Genomic DNA, 24,010 nt, shown 5'->3' on the forward strand with positions numbered 1-24,010 from the left:
ATTAAGCAGCAAAGAAAAGTGTGAGCTAGCTATTTTTTAAATCACACAAATCACAAACTGGATAACATCTCGGAGAAGCTTTCCGCTTTGCAAGGCGAAAGTAAACACCCAGTTATGCCTCGTGTTCAATAACCACAGACTAAAATAGTGTTCACCTAGAAACATTCTCACCTTAATTAAGCAGCAAAGAAAAGTGTGAGCTAGCTATTTTTTAAATCACACAAATCACAAACTGGATAACATCTCGGAGAAGCTTTCCTCTTTGCAAGGCGAAAAGAAACACCCAGTTATGCCTCGTGTTCAATAACCACAGACCACCTAGCAACTTTCTCATCTTATTTAAGAAGCAAAGAAAAGTGTGAGCTAGCTATTTTTTAATCACACAAATCACAAACTGGATAACATCTCGGAGAAGCTTTCCGCTTTGCAAGGCGAAAGTAAACACCCAGTTATGCTTCGTGTTCAACAACCACAGAACCGAGCATGTGTTCACCTCTGAACCTTCTCATCTTAGTTAAGCAACAAAGAAAAGTGTGAGCTAGCTATTTTTTAATCACACAAATCACAAACTCGGAGAAGCTTTCCGCTATGCAAGGCGAAATTAAACACCCGGTTATGCCTCGTGTTCAATAACCACAGACTAAAATAGTGTTCACCTAGAAACCTTCTCATCTTAGTGAAGCAGCAAAGAAAAGTGTGAGCTAGCTATTTTTTAAATCACACAAATCACAAACTGGATAACATCTCGGAGAAGCTTTCCGCTTTGCAAGGCGAAATTACAAACACCCTTTTGAATTTTAATTAATCTCGATTAATCACACTAAAATACTTGCTAGCATGATTTCAATTCACTGAAAAAAACACCAATATTTTGACACAAATGCAATTTTATTGTCATAACGTCATACACAAACATTTTTAAATGTTTTACTTGCATGTTATTTAGACCACAAGGAAGTGTTTTAAATGTATAAAAAAAATCATAATATGACCCTTTTAAAATTGTCATTATTTAAATCATTGAATACATGACTAAATCATGAATAAATACATGAGATCAGTATCGAAATTGATTTCGGCCGATCTGACTCATGGATGATCGGCATTGAAATCTGCATCATAAATCCCAGATGGGAACATCCCTAATTTGGGTTTTCGCCTACAATCGTAAATATTTAGACCAGGGCTGCCCAAAGTGGGGGCCGGGGGCTAAAATCTGCCCGTGTGGTTTTGTATGGCCCACCGCAGACTGTCTTCGCAAAAATGTAAACATTTTCATACCCTTTTAGTGTCACACAATCATTGACGGCAAGTCCGCAGGGCTAACAAGTTGCCATCTGTTGAACGTGATGCTCCCAACTACCTTAAATATTAGTGGTATGGGATGAAATGTGTTTGGTACATTTTCACTTTGGCCCCTTGGAGGCACCAAGTTTGGGTGCCCCTGATATAGACAAGACAAAGCAGGAAGTTGCACACAAACACAACTGACAGCAGTGGAAAAAAAAACATGACCCCCCTTGATATTGGAGCCCCTTCTAAAATAGCATTCAAGCTCACTTTATCCTGTCTGTTTGACTCCCTGGTTTGTCACAGTTGCAGAACCATACCCGCTGGCTGTGGTGGACAATGAAGTGGTTCCTCCCGCGGTGGTTCGCATTGTGGACCTGGCGTGCGGACGGGAGCACAGCCTGGCACTGTCAGCCCAGAATGAGCTGTGGGCTTGGGGCAGCGGCTGTCAGCTGGGCCTGGTCACCAGCAACTTTCCTGTCTGGAAACCCCAAAAGGTCACTAAATGCAACACTGATTTATGTTCTCTATTGGAGTTTTTATGGAGTCATTTTGTAAAGCACGATTTGTGGTTGTTGAAGTGTTTAGTCAGTGGATTGAAAAAGTACTTCCACATTTGAGTCATATCGAGAACCACAAATAAAGGTACATATTTTATTGGGATTTGACATAAAAGACCAACACAAAGCGGCACATAATTGTGAAGTTGAAGGAAAATTACTAGGGATGTCCGATAATGGCTTTTTGCCGATATCCGATATTCCGATATTGTCCAACTCTTTAATTACCGATACCGATATCAACGGATACCGATATCAACCGATATATACAGTCGTGGAATTAACACATTATTATGTCTAATTTGGACAACCAGGTATGGTGAAGATAAGGTACTTTTTTTTAAAAATGATAAAATAAAATAAGATAAATAAATTAAAAACATTTTCTTGAATAAAAAAGAAAGTAAAACAATATAAAAACAGTTACATAGAAACTAGTAATTAATGAAAATGAGTAACATTAACTGTTAAAGGTTAGTACTATTAGTGGACCAGCAGCACGCACAATCATGTGTGCTTACGGACTGTATCCCTTGCAGACTGTATTGATATATATTGATATATAATGTAGGAACCAGAATATTAATAACAGAAAGAAACAACCCTTTTGTGTGAATGAGGAGGGAGTTTTTTTGGGTTGGTGCATTAATTGTAAGTGTATCTTGTGTTTTTTATGTTGATTTCATTTTAAAAAAAAACAAAAAAAAACAACAACAAAAAAACGATGCCGATAATAAAAAAAACGATACCGATCATTTCCGATATTACATTTTAACGCATTTATCGCCCGATAATATCGGCAGGCCGATATTATCGGACATCCCTAAAAATTACCGTATTTTTCAGACTATAAGGCGCACTTAAAATCCTTTCATTTTCTCAAAACTCGACAGTGCGCATTATAACCCAGGGTGCCTAATGTACGGAATAATTTTGGTTGTGCTTACCGACCTCAAAGCTATTTTATTTGATGCATGGTGAAATGATAAGTGTGCCCAGAAGAGGGCAGTCACACATAAGAGATACGTGTAGACTGCAATATGACTCAAGTAAACAACACCAACATTTGATATGTTCCATTGAAAATATAGAACATTACACACGGCGCTCAAAAATCCATCAAAATGTTTTAGTAGGACTTTAGTAAGCTATGAAGCCGCACCGCTTGATGGATTGTACTCTGCTTCAATATAGGAGTATTATTATGGTGTGTGTATGAGGTAAGACATATTATCTGGCAATTTGTTTCACAATATTATGCAAAAGCAACTTTTCTTAGCTTCTGGTACCTGCTGATCTGTATTTGTTGAAGTAGAGCACACAATTCCTGAACAGGCTGAATATTTTGAAGTTGGAACAGTTTGAATCAGATGAAAATGTGGGAATTATGAAACTTTGAAAAATGTCCCATTGATTTCAATGGGAACTTCCCAAATATTTGTGAATTTCGGGAAAAGCAACTTTCCCGTCTGGAAACCCCAAAAGGTCACTAAATGCAACACTGAATTATGTTCTCTATTGGAGTTTTTATGGAGTCATTTTGTAAAGCACGATTTGTGGTTGTTGAAGTGTTTAGTCAGTGGCTTGAAAAAGTACTTCCACATTTGAGTCATATCGAGAACCACAAATAAAGGTACATATTTTATTGGGATTTGACATAAAAGACCAACACAAAGCGGCACATAATTGTGAAGTTGAAGGAAAATTACTAGGGATGTCCGATAATGGCTTTTTGCCGATATCCGATATTCCGATATTGTCCAACTCTTTAATTACCGATACCGATATCAACCGATACCGATATCAACCGATATATACAGTCGTGGAATTAACAAATTATTATGCCTAATTTGGACAACCAGGTATGGTGAAGATAAGGTACTTTTTTTAAAAATGAATCAAATAAAATAAGATAAATTAATTAAAAACATTTTCTTGAATAAAAAAGAAAGTAAAACAATATAAAAACAGTTACATAGAAACTAGTAATTAATGAAAATGAGTAACATTAACTGTTAAAGGTTAGTACTATTAGTGGACCAGCAGCACGCACAATCATGTGTGCTTACGGACTGTATCCCTTGCAGACTGTATTGATATATATTGATATATAATGTAGGAACCAGAATATTAATAACAGAAAGAAACAACCCTTTTGTGTGAATGAGGAGGGAGGTTTTTTGGGTTGGTACATTAATTGTAAGTGTATCTTGTGTTTTTTATGTTGATTTAATTAAAAAAAACAACAACAAAAAAACGATACCGATAATTAAAAAAACGATACCGATCATTTCCGATATTACATTTTAACGCATTTATCGGCCGCATTTTCCCTAAAAATTACCGTATTTTTCAGACTATAAGGCGCACTTAAAATCCTTTCATTTTCTCAAAACTCGACAGTGCGCCTTATAACCCAGGGTGCCTAATGTACGGAATAATTTTGGTTGTGCTTACCGACCTCAAAGCTATTTTATTTGATACATGGTGAAATGATAAGTGTGCCCAGAAGAGGGCAGTCACACATAAGAGATACGTGTAGACTGCAATATGACTCAAGTAAACAACACCAACATTTGATATGTTCCATTGAAAATATAGAACATTACACACGGCGCTCAAAAATCCATCAAAATGTTTTAGTAGGACTTTAGTAAGCTATGAAGCCGCACCGCTTGATGGATTGTACTCTGCTTCAATATAGGAGTATTATTATGGTGTGTGTATGAGGTAAGACATATTATCTGGCAATTTGTTTCACAATATTATGCAAAAGCAACTTTTCTTAGCTTCTGGTACCTGCTGATCTGTATTTGTTGAAGTAGAGCACACAATTCCTGAACAGGCTGAATATTTTGAAGTTGGAACAGTTTGAATCAGATGAAAATGTGGGAATTATGAAACTTTGAAAAATGTCCCATTGATTTCAATGGGAACTTCCCAAATATTTGTGAATTTCGGGAAAAGCAACTTTCCCGTCTGGAAACCCCAAAAGGTCACTAAATGCAACACTGAATTATGTTCTCTATTGGAGTTTTTATGGAGTCATTTTGTAAAGCACGATTTGTGGTTGTTGAAGTGTTTAGTCAGTGGATTGAAAAAGTACTTCCACATTTGAGTCATATCGAGAACCACAAATAAAGGTACATATTTTATTGGGATTTGACATAAAAGACCAACACAAAGCGGCACATAATTGTGAAGTTGAAGGAAAATTACTAGGGATGTCCGATAATGGCTTTTTGCCGATATCCGATATTCCGATATTGTCCAACTCTTTAATTACCGATACCGATATCAACCGATACCGATATCAACCAATACCGATATATACAGTCGTGGAATTAACACATTATTATGTCTAATTTGGACAACCAGGTATGGTGAAGATAAGGTACTTTTTAAAAAAAATTATAAAATAAAATAAGATAAATAAATTAAAAACATTTTCTTGAATAAAAAAGAAAGTAAAACAATATAAAAACAGTTACATAGAAACTAGTAATTAATGAAAATGAGTAACATTAACTGTTAAAGGTTAGTACTATTAGTGGACCAGCAGCACGCACAATCATGTGTGCTTACGGACTGTATCCCTGCAGACTGTATTGATATATATTGATATATAATGTAGGAACCAGAATATTAATAACAGAAAGAAACAACCCTTTTGTGTGAATGAGGAGGGAGGTTTTTTGGGTTGGTGCATTAATTGTAAGTGTATCTTGTGTTTTTTATGTTGATTTAATTAAAAAAAATAAAAAAAACGATACTGATACCGATAATAAAAAAACCGATACCGATAATTTCCGATATTACATTTTAACGCATTTAACGATATTATCGGACATCCCTAAAAATTACCGTATTTTTCAGACTATAAGGCGCACTTAAAATCCTTTCATTTTCTCAAAACTCGACAGTGCGCCTTATAACCCGGTGCCCCTAATGTACGGAATAATTTTGGTTGTGCTTACCGACCTCGACGCTATTTTATTTGGCACATGGGGAAATGACAAGTGTGCCCAGAAGAGGGCAGTCACACATAAGAGATACGTGCACTGCAAAAAGTCAGTTTTCAAAAACAAGAAAACAAAAACAAAAATGAGGGGTATTTTATTTGAACTAAGCAAAATTATCTGCCAATAGAACAAGAAAATTCGGCTTGTCAAGACTTTCCAAAACAAGTAAAATTAGCTAACCTCAATGAACTCCAAAATACCTTAAAATAAGTATATTCTCACTAATAACAAGTGCACTTTTCTTGGTAGAAAAAAAAGAGACTTTTTTGCTCAATATGTTGAAAAATATTCTTAAATTAAGTAAATGCTCGTGCCATTATCTTGACATAATGATATATGTGCTCAGCATCATGATTTTTTTTTTCATGCTTCAAGTAAGAAATTATTACTTTAAAAAAGTAGTTTTATACTTGTGAGTAGGGATGTCCGATAATATCGGCCTGCCGATATTATCGGCTTATAAATGCGTTAAAATGTAATATCGGAAATTATCGGTATCTGTTTTTTTTATTATCGGTATCTTTGTTTTTTGTTTTGTTTTTTTTATCAAATCAACTTTAAAAACACAAGATACACTTACAATTAATGCACCAACCCAAAAAACCTCCCTCCTCATTCACACAAAAGGGTTGTTTCTTTCTGTTATTAATATTCTGGTTCCTACATTATATATCAATATATATCAATACAGTCTGCAAGGGATACAGTCCGTAAGCACACATGATTGTGCGTGCTGCTGGTCCACTAATAGTACTAACCTTTAACAGTTAATGTTACTCATTTTCATTAATTACTAGTTTCTATGTAACTGTTTTTATATTGTTTTACTTTCTTTTTTATTCAAGAAAATGTTTTTAATTTATTTATCTTATTTTATTTTATAATTTTTTTTAAAAAGTACCTTATCTTCACCATACCTGGTTGTCCAAATTAGACATAATAATGTGTTAATTCCACGACTGTATACATCATTTGATATCAGTATCGGTAATTAAAGAGTTGGACAATATCAGATATCGACAAAAAGCCATTATCGGACATCCCTACTTGTGAGTGTTGATGACACATCTTTGCAACAGTTGATATTCTAGTTTCAAGCACTCAATATAGGTCATCAAATCTCAGCAACAAGCTGTAATATCTTACTGAGATCATTTAGGACCAAAACCCTTAAAACAAGTAAAACACTCTAACATAAAATCTGCTTAGTGAGAAGAATTATCTTTTCAGACAGAAAATAAGCAAATATCACCCTTATTTGAGATATTTAATCTTACTTAGATTTCAGTTTTTGCAGTGCACTGTGTCTGCTTGTAAGTACTCCATGATTGTGCGCTGCCGAACATGCTCCTCCGCTCGCAAAACCAGCAATGTCACGACGTGATGACGCGCCGTCATGCCCGGGACCCGGTACTTTTCAAACAGTGTATAGTACCGTTTTTGATTCATTAGTACCGCGATACTATACTAGTACCGGTATACCGTACAACCCTACTTTAAACACACACTCTCCAGCGTCAAACCTGGTGGTGGCTGTGTGGCACTTTCCTCCAGCGAGGACGGGGAAGATGGTCAGTGTTGATGAAATACAGGGCAATCCTGCTGGAGTGGGGCGGCTACAATGGAATGGTTACCACAAAATAGACCTGTCAAAGTCCAGACCTGAATCCAATCGGGAGTCTTTGGCCACACTCTCCATCTAATCTGACTGAGCTGGAGCTGTTTAACAAAGAGAAATAGGCAAACATTTCAGTTCCTCCATGTGCACAGCTGCTCCAGACCTAGATTGCGGCTGTAACTGCAGCGACTCAAAGAGACCGAATACTTTTGTAAGCCACACACAAAATGAAAATCATGTCATATTTTGCTTTGACTTCACAATTGTGTGCCGCTTTGTGTTGGTCTCTGTATTTATATACAATACAAACTAGGGATGTCCGATAATGGCTTTTTGCCGATATCCGATATGCCGATATTGTCCAACTCTTTAATTACCGATACCGATATCAACCGATACCGATATCAACCGATATATACAGTCGTGGAATTAACACATTATTATGCCTAATTTGGACAACCAGGTATGGTGAAGATAAGGTACTTTTTTTAAAAATGAATCAAATAAAATAAGATAAATTAATTAAAAACATTTTCTTGAATAAAAAAGAAAGTAAAACAATATAAAAACAGTTACATAGAAACTAGTAATTAATGAAAATGAGTAACATTAACTGTTAAAGGTTAGTACTATTAGTGGACCAGCAGCACGCACAATCATGTGTGCTTACGGACTGTATCCCTTGCAGACTGTATTGATATATATTGATATATAATGTAGGAACCAGAATATTAATAACAGAAAGAAACAACCCTTTTGTGTGAATGAGGAGGGAGGTTTTTTGGGTTGGTACATTAATTGTAAGTGTATCTTGTGTTTTTTATGTTGATTTAATTAAAAAAAACAACAACAAAAAAACGATACCGATAATTAAAAAAACGATACCGATCATTTCCGATATTACATTTTAACGCATTTATCGGCCGCATTTTCCCTAAAAATTACCGTATTTTTCAGACTATAAGGCGCACTTAAAATCCTTTCATTTTCTCAAAACTCGACAGTGCGCCTTATAACCCAGGGTGCCTAATGTACGGAATAATTTTGGTTGTGCTTACCGACCTCAAAGCTATTTTATTTGATACATGGTGAAATGATAAGTGTGCCCAGAAGAGGGCAGTCACACATAAGAGATACGTGTAGACTGCAATATGACTCAAGTAAACAACACCAACATTTGATATGTTCCATTGAAAATATAGAACATTACACACGGCGCTCAAAAATCCATCAAAATGTTTTAGTAGGACTTTAGTAAGCTATGAAGCCGCACCGCTTGATGGATTGTACTCTGCTTCAATATAGGAGTATTATTATGGTGTGTGTATGAGGTAAGACATATTATCTGGCAATTTGTTTCACAATATTATGCAAAAGCAACTTTTCTTAGCTTCTGGTACCTGCTGATCTGTATTTGTTGAAGTAGAGCACACAATTCCTGAACAGGCTGAATATTTTGAAGTTGGAACAGTTTGAATCAGATGAAAATGTGGGAATTATGAAACTTTGAAAAATGTCCCATTGATTTCAATGGGAACTTCCCAAATATTTGTGAATTTCGGGAAAAGCAACTTTCCCGTCTGGAAACCCCAAAAGGTCACTAAATGCAACACTGAATTATGTTCTCTATTGGAGTTTTTATGGAGTCATTTTGTAAAGCACGATTTGTGGTTGTTGAAGTGTTTAGTCAGTGGATTGAAAAAGTACTTCCACATTTGAGTCATATCGAGAACCACAAATAAAGGTACATATTTTATTGGGATTTGACATAAAAGACCAACACAAAGCGGCACATAATTGTGAAGTTGAAGGAAAATTACTAGGGATGTCCGATAATGGCTTTTTGCCGATATCCGATATTCCGATATTGTCCAACTCTTTAATTACCGATACCGATATCAACCGATACCGATATCAACCAATACCGATATATACAGTCGTGGAATTAACACATTATTATGTCTAATTTGGACAACCAGGTATGGTGAAGATAAGGTACTTTTTAAAAAAAATTATAAAATAAAATAAGATAAATAAATTAAAAACATTTTCTTGAATAAAAAAGAAAGTAAAACAATATAAAAACAGTTACATAGAAACTAGTAATTAATGAAAATGAGTAACATTAACTGTTAAAGGTTAGTACTATTAGTGGACCAGCAGCACGCACAATCATGTGTGCTTACGGACTGTATCCCTGCAGACTGTATTGATATATATTGATATATAATGTAGGAACCAGAATATTAATAACAGAAAGAAACAACCCTTTTGTGTGAATGAGGAGGGAGGTTTTTTGGGTTGGTGCATTAATTGTAAGTGTATCTTGTGTTTTTTATGTTGATTTAATTAAAAAAAATTAAAAAAACGATACTGATACCGATAATAAAAAAACCGATACCGATAATTTCCGATATTACATTTTAACGCATTTAACGATATTATCGGACATCCCTAAAAATTACCGTATTTTTCAGACTATAAGGCGCACTTAAAATCCTTTCATTTTCTCAAAACTCGACAGTGCGCCTTATAACCCGGTGCCCCTAATGTACGGAATAATTTTGGTTGTGCTTACCGACCTCGACGCTATTTTATTTGGCACATGGGGAAATGACAAGTGTGCCCAGAAGAGGGCAGTCACACATAAGAGATACGTGCACTGCAAAAAGTCAGTTTTCAAAAACAAGAAAACAAAAACAAAAATGAGGGGTATTTTATTTGAACTAAGCAAAATTATCTGCCAATAGAACAAGAAAATTCGGCTTGTCAAGACTTTCCAAAACAAGTAAAATTAGCTAACCTCAATGAACTCCAAAATACCTTAAAATAAGTATATTCTCACTAATAACAAGTGCACTTTTCTTGGTAGAAAAAAAAGAGACTTTTTTGCTCAATATGTTGAAAAATATTCTTAAATTAAGTAAATGCTCGTGCCATTATCTTGACATAATGATATATGTGCTCAGCATCATGATTTTTTTTTTCATGCTTCAAGTAAGAAATTATTACTTTAAAAAAGTAGTTTTATACTTGTGAGTAGGGATGTCCGATAATATCGGCCTGCCGATATTATCGGCTTATAAATGCGTTAAAATGTAATATCGGAAATTATCGGTATCTGTTTTTTTTATTATCGGTATCTTTGTTTTTTGTTTTGTTTTTTTTATCAAATCAACTTTAAAAACACAAGATACACTTACAATTAATGCACCAACCCAAAAAACCTCCCTCCTCATTCACACAAAAGGGTTGTTTCTTTCTGTTATTAATATTCTGGTTCCTACATTATATATCAATATATATCAATACAGTCTGCAAGGGATACAGTCCGTAAGCACACATGATTGTGCGTGCTGCTGGTCCACTAATAGTACTAACCTTTAACAGTTAATGTTACTCATTTTCATTAATTACTAGTTTCTATGTAACTGTTTTTATATTGTTTTACTTTCTTTTTTATTCAAGAAAATGTTTTTAATTTATTTATCTTATTTTATTTTATAATTTTTTTTAAAAAGTACCTTATCTTCACCATACCTGGTTGTCCAAATTAGACATAATAATGTGTTAATTCCACGACTGTATACATCATTTGATATCAGTATCGGTAATTAAAGAGTTGGACAATATCAGATATCGACAAAAAGCCATTATCGGACATCCCTACTTGTGAGTGTTGATGACACATCTTTGCAACAGTTGATATTCTAGTTTCAAGCACTCAATATAGGTCATCAAATCTCAGCAACAAGCTGTAATATCTTACTGAGATCATTTAGGACCAAAACCCTTAAAACAAGTAAAACACTCTAACATAAAATCTGCTTAGTGAGAAGAATTATCTTTTCAGACAGAAAATAAGCAAATATCACCCTTATTTGAGATATTTAATCTTACTTAGATTTCAGTTTTTGCAGTGCACTGTGTCTGCTTGTAAGTACTCCATGATTGTGCGCTGCCGAACATGCTCCTCCGCTCGCAAAACCAGCAATGTCACGACGTGATGACGCGCCGTCATGCCCGGGACCCGGTACTTTTCAAACAGTGTATAGTACCGTTTTTGATTCATTAGTACCGCGATACTATACTAGTACCGGTATACCGTACAACCCTACTTTAAACACACACTCTCCAGCGTCAAACCTGGTGGTGGCTGTGTGGCACTTTCCTCCAGCGAGGACGGGGAAGATGGTCAGTGTTGATGAAATACAGGGCAATCCTGCTGGAGTGGGGCGGCTACAATGGAATGGTTACCACAAAATAGACCTGTCAAAGTCCAGACCTGAATCCAATCGGGAGTCTTTGGCCACACTCTCCATCTAATCTGACTGAGCTGGAGCTGTTTAACAAAGAGAAATAGGCAAACATTTCAGTTCCTCCATGTGCACAGCTGCTCCAGACCTAGATTGCGGCTGTAACTGCAGCGACTCAAAGAGACCGAATACTTTTGTAAGCCACACACAAAATGAAAATCATGTCATATTTTGCTTTGACTTCACAATTGTGTGCCGCTTTGTGTTGGTCTCTGTATTTATATACAATACAAACTAGGGATGTCCGATAATGGCTTTTTGCCGATATCCGATATGCCGATATTGTCCAACTCTTTAATTACCGATACCGATATCAACCGATACCGATATCAACCGATATATACAGTCGTGGAATTAACACATTATTATGCCTAATTTGGACAACCAGGTATGGTGAAGATAAGGTACTTTTTAAAAAAATTCATCAAATAAAATAAGATAAATAAATTAAAAACATTTTCTTGAATAAAAAAGAAAGTAAAACAATATAAACACAGTTACATAGAAACTAGTAATTAATGAAAATTTGTCAAATTAACTGTTAAAGGTTAGTACTATTAGTGGACCAGCAGCACGCACAATCATGTGTGCTTACGGACTGTATCCCTTGCAGACTGTATTGATATATATTGATATATAATGTAGGAAACAGAATATTAATAACACAACACAACCCTTTTGTGTGAGTGAGTATGAATTGGGGAGGGAGGTTTTTTGGGTTGGTGCACTAATTGTAAGTGTATCTTGTGTTTTTTATTTGGATTTAATTTTTTTTTTTTTAAATAAAAAAAAACCGATACCGATAATTTCCGATATTACATTTTAACGCATTTATCGGCCGATAATATCGGCAGACCGATATTATCGGACATCTCTAATACAAACCTTTTTTTCAACTTTGGTCTAGGTGGAGCACTTGGCAGGCAGACATGTGATTCAGGTACATTCCGATATCTTCATCTAATTATTAAAAATAAATGTTACATTTCCAGTATTGTGTTTTTATTTCCTAACAGGTAGCTTGTGGGGCGTACCACAGCCTGGCTCTGGTCCGTAGTTTGCATCCCCAAAACTCGAATGCACATAAACCTCGAGAGAAGCGGTCCGCATCGCACCTGTCGCTGACGAAGAAAGACGAATCTCTCTCTGTCGACGACGCACACTACTGTCCGCTGGGGGTGGAGCTAACTGAAAGCATGTCAGCGGAGGTAAGTAGGCGCTCAAATGAAATTATATTGAATCTGCTGATACATGCCACAAAAGGGTACACGTTAAAAAACTGTCTAAAATGTTCTTGTTTGGCTCTCAACGAAGGCGAACACATTCCCCTCCCTCTCCTATTTCTCCTGATTGGCTTCTTTTGTCCTTGTCTTGTCTTAACATTCTAAGAGCATCTATTTTGCACTGTTTTCCAAAATCTAAAACAAATTGATAAACTGGTCCCTCAACTCAATTGACAAGATGTTTTTGACGTAAAGCACAGGTTCGGTAAAACGTTGCTCTGGTCTATCAACACATTTGTAAGATAATGGCCGCCATTCAAGGAAGCCAAAGGCTGCCCGTGGAGATGGATGCGAGCACTCAGATTTTGGCGATATCAAAATTGAACCGCAAATTGGATAACATCTCAGAGAAGCTTTCCACGCTGCAAGGGGATAGGGGGTAGCGCGGGGGTGTATATTGTAGCGTCCCGGAAGAGTTAGTGCTGCAAGGGGTTCTGGGTATTTGTTCTGTTGTGTTACGGTGCGGATGTTGTCCCGAAATGTGTTTGTCATTCTTGTTTAGTGTGGGTTTACAGTGTGGCGCATATTTGTAACAATGTTAAAGTTGTTTATACGGTCACCCTCAGTGTGACCTGTATGGCTGTTGACCATGTATGCCTTGCATTCACTTGTGTGTGTGAAAAGCCATAGATATTATGTAAAGGTGTAACGGTACACAAAAATGTCGGTTCGGTACGTACCTCGGTTTAGAGGTCACGGTTCGGTTCATTTTCGGTACAGTAAGAAAACAACAAAATATACACTTTATGGTTATTTATTTACTAACATTTGTAAACAATGGCTTTATTCTTTTAACATTGCTTTAAAATAGCTGTGTGTGTGATGGATGTGAGCCACCACTAGGCTGATCAGTGCAACAGCAGGCAGTCATGAATGCTAAGCATAACAATAACACACATATACACACAGGGTCCATTGCCAGGGTTAATGCAGTCAACATATATAAAATAAAAACTAAATAAGATGAGGCTCAGAATTGGTTTCTTAACAGAACCTTTCTACATATACAGTGCAACATTTCCACATATAAAGTGCAACATTAAACTGATTCAAGTTGTTGCTCAGATTAAATAAAATGACAAAACTTTTCTTCTACATACAAAAATTATTAGAACCTTTATTTAACCAGATAAGAAAACCCATTGAGATCAAGATCTCTTTCACAAGGGTGACCTGGCCAAGAGGTCAACAGCACATGTCACAGAGCAGTTTCAAAATAAATATATTAAGACATACATTTTAAAATACATAAGAGAACTGTAAAACAACAGAGATTTACATCTTTAAAAACACAGGCACTGTGCAAACGTCTCTCGCTGTTTGTCCCTCAGGACAATGAACGGAAGGCTCCAAATGGAAGTAGTTCTGTAAGTTTCAGTTTCGTCTGCAATTCATTCCATGCCATAGGGGCAGCAATGCCAAAAGCTCTTTTGCCAAATTCAGTCCGTACATGAGGAACAGTTAAAACATACAAATTGTTAGAACGTAATGCGTAAGAGCTGCTTTTTCTTTGTAACAGAGTACATAAGTATGGAGGTATTAAACCTAAAAGAGCCTTATAAAAAAGTGCAACATTAAACAGTTTCAAGTCAACTCAGCCTCAGATTAACTTTTCTTCCCCCCCAGCCTTTAACCCTGGTGACTTTCACTCAATTTTCATGTTTTTTGCCAGAACAATCAGTTTATCCACATTGTCTGCAGAAAGAGCAGACCTGCTTGCAGTTAAAATGTCTCCAGCTGTGGAAAATACCCTTTCACTGGGCACGGAAGTAGCCAGGTATGGCGAGGTACTGCCTGGCTAACTTGGCAGTAAGAGGATATATGGGCTCATTGTTCTTCCACCATAGAAGTGGGTCCAAATCTAGTTTTTAATGCAATATGGTCTTAAATCTACTGCTATAAAAACAGCAACGGCATTTGTTATTGCTTTAGCCCTGCCTGACTCGCCGAGGAGAAGCTGCTTGAATGCGGTGGGAGCTGTGTTTGTTCGTCTTTCTCTTCGTTGAAGCGATGTTATCCATTGTTGTATCGCACCGCGAAGCCCAAATGTTCCCAAATGGGAGATCTTAACGAGGCAGGAGGGTCTTCCAGCTCTGGCTTTTGCATGTTGTAGTAGCCCGGTCGCTGCTAGCATGCCGTGTGTTGTGCCTCGGTGTGCATTGTTTACACAACGTGCGGTGCGCTACTTAATATGTCCGTGTGGAAACTCGTTCGGTACACCTCTGAACCGAACCGAACCCCCCGTACCGAAACGGTTCAATACAAATACACGTACCGTTACACCCTTAATATTATGTGATTGGGCCGGCGTGCCTTTAAGGTTTATTGGCGCTCTGTACTTCTCCCTACGTCCGTGTACCACTCCGTACAGCAGCGTTTTAAAAAGTCATACATTTTACTTTTTGAAACCGATACCGATAATTTCCGATATTACATTTTAAAGCATTTATCGGCCGATAATATCGGAAATACGTCCATTCTCACTCTTCTGTCTCTACTCTGTTTCTGCTTGCAAAGTGCTGTGTGTGTGAATGTTGACTAACATGCGCCGCGGCTTGTATGCCAGCATTGTCACCGTGGCGCACATGATGTCCATGAATAAACAAAATCCTGGTATTTTTCAAAGCAGTACATTACTGTTTTTAATTCATTAGTACTGCAATACTTTATTTATTGTTGCTCTGTTTTTTCCTGGTCTCTAACTGAGCCCCCTTCCTTTCCTACCTTTTTTTTTTACGGGGCGCTTCCTGTCCTGTATACACCTGTAACTGTATATTGTTTGTCTGCTCTTTGACGGTTGTACTGAAAACTCATTTTGTTGTATTTCATAACGTTCTATCCTATTCTAAAAGCTTTTCTGTTTGGATTCTTAGACTTCAGCCAGAAGACGCTCCAAACAAAGGTTTCAACCAGCTGGCGGGAGCCATAGATATCAAACAGTTTTATTTCCATACACTTACAGCATATCTAACAACAAAGAGTACAGTAATACAATACTTTTTGATATATTTTCACGTTTTGCATTTCAGATTTTTGTTAATGAGTATCTTTTTTTGTTGTTGTTGGTCTTTCTCTCAGGAATGTTGGAAAATCTGAGCCCGATGGACAAGATGACCCCATAACCCAGACGGACAGCTGCACTACATCATACCCACTGCCAGGCTTGACAGATAAAAAGAAACGTGCTTTCCCTAATGAGCTGGAGCTTCAGAACCTTCTCCAAAAACTCTCCGGTCACTCATTAGAGATGCAAAATAGCAGCGGGCTCGGCGATAGCGACTCGCTGAGCAGTCAGACCTCAGGTGGGCGTGTACTATTTTTTCCTGTGTTTGGCGGCATAGTTCACGGGGGCCATCTTTTTGTCCAGATGACAGCTGTGTCTCCTCAACTCCTTTCAACGACCAGCTATCCTCCGCCTATACAAATGGGGCGACAGTTTGGTAGGACATTGAACAAATGGTCAACATGCAGTATCACACCTGATTATTAATCATCTCTCCTATGACACCAGTGAGGGGGTCAGATCCTCCACTCCAATGGGCTTGGAAGAGTTGTCCCTGCAGAAGAAGAAGAAGTCACTGCAAGGATACAAGAGCTACAGTCTTACAGACTTAAGCCGGGACGGGAAAACCGGAACGAGGCGAAGCTCCTTACCTGGAACACCTACCCATAGTAGGTAGTAGTGGGAATAACTTAAATCCCCACCTAGGAACGTTCAGTTTTGGTTGATTTTGGCGGCGCTAGTGGAACTAATGTTTTGCCAGAAGAAGACCGCACATAGCATCATACCGACATGATGTCCACTGTAGTATTGGCACAAATATTAGGTCTCTTTTTTTATTTATTTTTTATTTTTTAAGAATTTATTAATCAATCCAACAAAACAATACACAGCAATACCATAACCATGCAATCCAATTCCAAAACCCGACCCAGCAACACCCAGAACTGCAATAAACAGAGCAATTGAGAGGAGACACAAACACGACACAGAACAATCTAAAAGTAGTGAAACCAAAATGAATATTATCAACAACAGTATCAATATTAGTAACAATTTCAACATAGCAGGGATTAAAAATCCCTCATTGACATTATCATTAGACATTTAAAAAAAAAAAAAAAAAAAAAAAGAACAATAGTGTCACAGTGGCTTACACTTGCATCGCATCTCATAAGCTTGACAACACACTGTGTCCAATATTTTCACAAAGATAAAATAAGTCATATTTTTGGTTCATTTAATAGTTAAAACAAATGTACATTATTGCAATCAGTTGATAAAACATTGTCCTTTACAATTATAAAAGCCTTTTACAAAAATCTACTACTCTGCTTGCATGTCAGCAGACTGGGGTAGATCCTGCTGAAATCTATGTATTGAATGAATAGACAATCCTTTTGAATCGGGAAAAAATCGTTTTTGAATCGAGAATCGTGTTGAATTGAATCAAATCGTGACCCCAAGAATCGATATTGAATCGAATCGTGGGACACCCAAATATTCACAGCCCTAGATGTTTATATTAAGGAATGTGATTGTTTCTTTTGTTGTTTTCAACCATAACTCTTTTATTCTCTGACATTCCCACAATAAATGAACAAGAGTTGCCTCGGCAACATAACATAACTTGCTATCTACTACACCAATTTTAAACAGCTGAGAAGATGTAAAATACAATCTGTTCAAGATCTTAAATTGAGTCAGCTTATCTTTAATGCTTCGAAAGGGCTTATTGGCATTTTTCCAAATATCATTCCATGATATGTCTCTTTCATCTAAAATGTTTAAGTCCATCATCCATTTCCCAACACATGCATCATTTGCATTTCTAGTGTGGTGTTCATTTATTATTCCATAAAATAGTTTAATTAATTTCTTGGTTGTATCTTGATTAAAAAGTGAAAGTATGTCTTTAAAATATTAGGTCTCTAATGGCTACGCTGATGTTAAACAGCAGACACTATCAAGAAATTATCTTGGATCGCGCTACAAACATGACGCTACTACCAAGAATGTATTGGGGTGAATGCAGGTCTAAAGCAAAGAATGAAAGACCGGTCTGAGATTTTTTCCAAAGGAAATAGTAGTAAAACTATCACACTAGTGGCTATTTATTGCTAACACACAAATGTCCGACAGCTAACATTGGCAATATAATTTCGAAGTCACTTACTAGTCCAGCAGGAACAGAGCCAACGCAGCATAGGTCTGAAATTCCTCGTCTTTGAGCTCATGGCAGCGGGTGAAAGCTTGGGTAATGTTGATCCTAATTGTCCTTTTATTCTATTTTGCTGTATTTTTCTTTTTTGGTCTCCTCAGACAAAACTTTTCGTTTCTTTGGTTGTTTTGGAGCTTCGGACATGATAGCAGTGATTGCACATAGGCGTTCTTCTTCTTGTTCTTTTAGTTTTCTGGCGTCACGTAAGCGTTCGCATCGACTTCAGTCTTTTTAACGAATGGGGAAAGGGGGTCAGCACATTTCATAGTTTTTATATAATCACGCTAAGTCCCAGTAAAAGCGATACAGACCCCTCAGAACATGACAGAGGTGTCATTCAAATAGTTCTAAGTCCATGTATCATACCAAAAGTTATGAAAATATTTTATTAAAGGTTGAAAAGCTTCTTTAAGGAGAAACAGTACTAGAAGAAATTGTAAAAAACAAAACAATTAATGGCCTTTACCCTCAAATTGACCAGCTTGGATTCAAAGTTGAAGAGTTGAGACATGTGGCGTGAGTCCAAAGTAGAGCTGCTGACCTGGCAAGGACCTTACTCTCCGGATTGTTTATTTATTTGACCTGGAAAAATGTTTGGGTTGTTGTGTGGCCTTCTCTAAATACAGAGATTATTTGCAGGTATGCACCGAATTGATAACCACGTGTTGTGGTCACTGTTTTATCTTATCAGTACAGGTGGCTTCGGATTACCAATGAATTCCATTCCATTCCATTCAGTGGTGTAAATTGAGTTTTAGTGTAAGTTAGTACATTGTTTCTGAACCAATGGCCCGGAAGCGCCCCCTAGAGGGCTGCCAAAAATATCTCTTTCTGAGCTGTGGGCCGTTTTTTTACCCCCATACACATAAACGTATAGTTCATCTTAATCTGTCAGTAGACATGCTATGGAAGTGCTAAAAACTACAAGACATGGTCGAACTGGAGGCACGGAAATAAAAAACGGGGCATCCTGAAGAGACATTCAGAAAGCAGCTTGAAGATGATCTGTAAAACATAATCTATGTAACATTTTGACCGAAGTACCACCATTACATGTTATGTAGACCACAAGGAAGTGTTTTAAATGTAGAAACAAATTCATAGTATGACCCCTTTTAAACCAGGCATGCAGCCAACGTTGATTACTTCAGTTTCACTTTCCTTTTTTTTGACGCACTACCACCAGAAGTCTGCATCAAGCTTGACAGACACAATGCAGGTTAAAGTTAACCAAAAAGACCAAAAATGTCCTACCTCGTACCTCCGCTGGTAACAAGTCGTTTTTTTTCTTCTCTTTGTACGGTGTTAATCATTTAAGGAGGTTCTTTAGTAACCACGAAACCTAACCTGGAAGTAAACGTGGTATGAACGAGGACCATCTGTACATTGGTTAACATGCTTTTCTTCCAGAAACCCCACCCAGACCGCACCTTTATGGCTGCAAGTCATCCTCTTCTAGCCCGATCCTCACTTCTGCAACCGAGGAGGGTTTCCCCACGCTGGAGACGGAGGTGTGGAGCTGGGGCAGAGGCTCTGAAGGGCAACTGGGCCACGGAGATCAACTGGCCAGGTCTGTGTACATTCAGGTTTACATGCAGCATGTTTTTTGTATGACTGGTAACACTGTGTGTATTTTTGCGGTGGTTTAAAACGATCCTGCTTTATAGTTGTGGTTACATCAATATCAGGGTTTTTCCTGGCTCAAATTAAGGCAGAGGTGATACAATCCTTTTTATTTAATTTTTTTAATTTTTATTTTTTTTAAAGAATTTATTAATCAATCCAACAAAACAATACACAACAATACCATAATAATGCAATCCAATTCCAAAACCAAACCTCAAACATTCAGAATAGCAATAAACAGAGCAATTGAGAGGACACACAAACATGACACAGAACAATCTGAAAGTAGTGAAACAAAAATTAATATTATAATCAACAGTATCAATATTAGTAACAATTTCAACATAGCCAGTGATTAAAAATCCCTCATTGACATTATCATTACAGACATTAATAAAAAAAGAAAAAAAAAGAAAAAAAGAACAATAGTGTCACAGTGGCTTACACTTGCATCGCATCTCATAAACTTGACAACACACTGTGTCCAATATTTTCCACAAAGATAGAATAAGTCATATTTTTGGTTCATTTAATAGTTCAAACAAATTTAAATAATGGATCCTATATTCCAACTCGGGATCCACCGGGAAGAGCTGGACGAAGTGGCTGGGGAGAGGGAAGTCTGGGCTTCCCTGCTTAGGCTGCTGCCCCCGCGACCCGACCTCGGATAAGCGGAAAAAGATGGATGGATGGATATTCCAATATATGACTCATTATTATCTAAACTAAATGCAGTTTTTTCTACTGATATCATCTCCATAGCTTGTGTGTACCAGTCAGAATGTGTTGGACTATCAACATCTATCCATTTTTTAAATATCACCCGTTTTGTTATTATGCATATTGAAAGAAATGCATTTTTACTCTTTGATGACACGTTACTAAGGTGGTACAATCCTGACCATGTGCCAGAATTTTTGCGCAATTTTTTAAAAATGTTTTCAATTTACAGTAATATGCTGTAAAGAACACAGTAAATGTATTGTAATTTGTATTAATTTGATGGGTAGTTTGCTGTAAAATCATAAGTCAAGCAAATAATTAAGTATTTATTGTTATTTAAGCAAAAAATGTTTGGAATGTTTGATAATATACTGTAATGTTTGTAGCTATAATGTATACTCCCTGTGATGAAGTGGCGACTTGTCCAGGGTGTACCCCGCCTTCCGCCCGAATGCAGCTGAGATAGGCTCCAGCACCCCCTGCGACCCCAAAAGGGACAAGCGGTAGAAAATGGATGGATGGATGGATAATGGATACTATTAAAGTTTAAAAGACATGCAATTTCAAGCAGTACATATATTTTTTCTGTCAAAATGAAAAAAATCCATTACATTTAGTGAAAAAATATGAAGTACTTTATTGACACATATCATTTCCGGGTGTTTGGGGGCCAGATAAAATAATGTTGCGGGCCAGATATAGCCCCCAGGCCTCGAGTTTGACACCTGTGGCCTACGCGCTTGCATAAGAGACTTATGGGCTCATAGCTTGTGTGGTGGGGCCACTTTTGCTTGAGACACTCATAGATGATTTTGAAGCAGCCTTCAAGCGCTCTGTGGACAAAAATGTCTACATGTTGTCATCGCCGTGAATTATTGGACTTTTGACTTTCCTCCTCGCGAGATCGCTTTTTAAAGTAGTGGCTGATTTTTCCTGCCACATCTGCAACGCTAAAAAACATAAACGTTACTCTGACACGGAGGAAACTTGTAAACAAAATAAACACGACATGCTTGTAATTAGGGCTGGGCGATATGGCCTTTTGTTAATATCTCGATATTTTTAGGCCATGTCACGATACACGATGTATATCTCCATATTTTGCTTTAGCCTTGAATGAACATTGATGCATATAATCACAGCAGTATGATGATTCTATGTGTCTACATTAAAACATTCTTCTTCATACTGCATTAATATATGCTCATTTTAAACTTTCATGCAGAGAGAGAAACCACAACTAAGTCAATTGACCAAAAGTGTATTTATTATACAGTTATTAAGCAGTGGCACAAACATTCATGTCATTTCCAAAACAGAAAGTGCAAGATTGTCAGAGACATTTAAAAAAAAGCTATTAGTGCACTTTTGTGCATGATGTCACTAAGATGACATATCAAAACAACACTAAATTAAAGTGCACTTTTTGTACAGAACGCCACTACAATAGTTTGAAACAAATAAAGTGCACTTTTGTGCATGATGTCACACAAGATATTTCAATAAGTGTCAAATAAAAATGAGCTGCATAATAGGAAATCAAATAGTGTATTTCCTTCACTATGTGGTAGGTTCCTGTGGACGTTATCTCCTTCTGTTGTTGACTTTTTTTTTTTCATACGGTGTTGATGTGGAAATGGTTGCTTGGGCATTTTGTGGGTGTGGCACCGAACAGAGATGTTGACATGCGGAGTTTCAAGCACTCTTCATTCTCTAGTGGGTGACTTTTCAAATGATGCTACACATTAGCAGTGCAGCTACTTTTTGTAGCAACGCTTTTGCCGCATACTTCTTCACCATCTACTCGCTTGAAGCCAAACCACCGCCAAACGATGGACTCCCTGCGGTTTTTCTTGGGAAATAAGTATTCCTTCATTTGTTACCAGATTCGCACCCTCTTTCTCTCGTATTACCACTAGCATCACAGCTAGCATTACCATGCCGCTACCTGTCTGCTCGGCGAGAGCGTCTGACATTGCACACGTGACAGTATGTAAGAAGGTGCGCTTGTTTTATGTCTCTGTGAGAAGGAGAGACAACAAAGAGCGAGAGGAGCCTGCAGTGTAATCCCCGCAGCTAAAAGCAACTGCGTGAGAACGTATACTCAAATATCACGATATAGTCATTTTCTATATCGTACAGAGACAAACCCGCAATATATTGAGTATATTCGATATGTCGCCCAGCCCTACTTGTAATGATTTCTTGGGGTAACTCCTTTTAGTTGACCTTGTACCAGTCAATCTGTACCGTCATGAAACTCTACCTGATCCTAACTTCTAATACATTCTTCAATCAATCCATCTATTATAATTAGTCAGAAAAGGTTGGAAACGAAGCTAACACTACTAGCTGTGTTTACTTACCAGAGACAAAATGTTCACAGCACAGTCTGGAGTGTTCTGTAGTAGTCCAGTGATCACTCCGTATCATGATCCGTATGGCAGAAATCCACTTGTTACAGCGGTCAACGTTATTCACCAAGTAGCGGGAAAAAACACGATTAGATCTGATTCTTCTTCGGTAATTGCTTCAGGTCTTTCCGGCGCACTGCTGTCGATATAGCGCCTCTATAGTGGCGCAACGCTGCAACTGCAGGTAAATTGGGTAGCTACGGCAGAGGGACATCAATCGCTCAATCAACACAGCTAAAGCTTTGCGCTGTGTTGAGCGATATCTATCGCTCTAGCTGGGGGCGGCACGCAATTTTGAACGCAGGAAAAACCCTGAATATAATGTTTTTACTTTGTGTTGCATATCTCCAGACTCCAGCCTCTTTGTATTAAGTGTTTGACAGGCGAGGAAGTGATCAAAGTTGCAGCAGGATCCCACCATTCACTGGCTCTCACCGCACAATGCCAGGTAACAATTACACATGATGGCGTAACTAATGCATCCCCTTGACAATAAACCTTTCTTTTTGCACTCACAATGTCTTTTCATACTTCACTCCAGCTTTTTCCCACACCAACAAGTCAATCAATCAATCAATCAGTCAAACTTATTTGCTTGTATTGCAGGTGTACTCATGGGGCAGCAACATGTGTGGACAGCTTGGCCATGTCAACAGTCCTGTTACTGTCCCGCAGCAGACCAAGGTATCAATAACATTAATGCATGATGTGCTTTTTGTAACATATTGGACCAAACTATTTTTCACCTGTGTCTTAAATGCATTCATTCACATTAAATATTTTTTAATAAAATAGCAACGGTTCAAGTTGGTATAGAAAAAAAATGGTTTTGTTTTGATACGATAGAGACATTGATTATAATGTGAAATATATTTATTATTACCCTTGCAAAATACTATATCCACAAATGCAAAGAAATCACCTCAAATAAAATAA

At 37.3% G+C, this 24,010-nt stretch overlaps 2 protein-coding genes across 6 annotated transcripts in view; one reads left to right on the top strand and one right to left on the bottom strand.

The window, feature by feature from the left end:
* LOC133663222 (frizzled-7-like) overlaps positions 1–24,010 on the bottom strand; it is a 791,936-nt gene that overhangs the window by 53,885 nt on the left and 714,041 nt on the right. The window lies entirely within an intron of this gene.
* Positions 1–24,010, top strand: part of LOC133663215 (alsin-like) — a 111,180-nt gene that overhangs the window by 11,308 nt on the left and 75,862 nt on the right. For 4 of the 5 annotated variants that reach the window (XM_062067516.1, XM_062067513.1, XM_062067517.1 and 1 more), the window contains 10 exons: positions 1,597–1,787; positions 12,714–12,746; positions 12,823–13,014; positions 15,963–16,069; positions 16,168–16,391; positions 16,457–16,529; positions 16,601–16,761; positions 19,722–19,881; positions 23,426–23,522; positions 23,681–23,758. In XM_062067516.1, the coding sequence (XP_061923500.1) occupies positions 1,597–1,787; positions 12,714–12,746; positions 12,823–13,014; positions 15,963–16,069; positions 16,168–16,391; positions 16,457–16,529; positions 16,601–16,761; positions 19,722–19,881; positions 23,426–23,522; positions 23,681–23,758 (1,316 nt within the window). The remainder of the gene's footprint in view (positions 1–1,596; positions 1,788–12,713; positions 12,747–12,822; positions 13,015–15,962; positions 16,070–16,167; positions 16,392–16,456; positions 16,530–16,600; positions 16,762–19,721; positions 19,882–23,425; positions 23,523–23,680; positions 23,759–24,010) is intronic. The other variant, XM_062067518.1, reaches the window with a different exon arrangement.

The sequence above is a fragment of the Entelurus aequoreus genome, linkage group LG13 (assembly GCF_033978785.1).
Source record: "Entelurus aequoreus isolate RoL-2023_Sb linkage group LG13, RoL_Eaeq_v1.1, whole genome shotgun sequence".
Lineage (NCBI taxonomy): Eukaryota > Metazoa > Chordata > Actinopteri > Syngnathiformes > Syngnathidae > Entelurus > Entelurus aequoreus.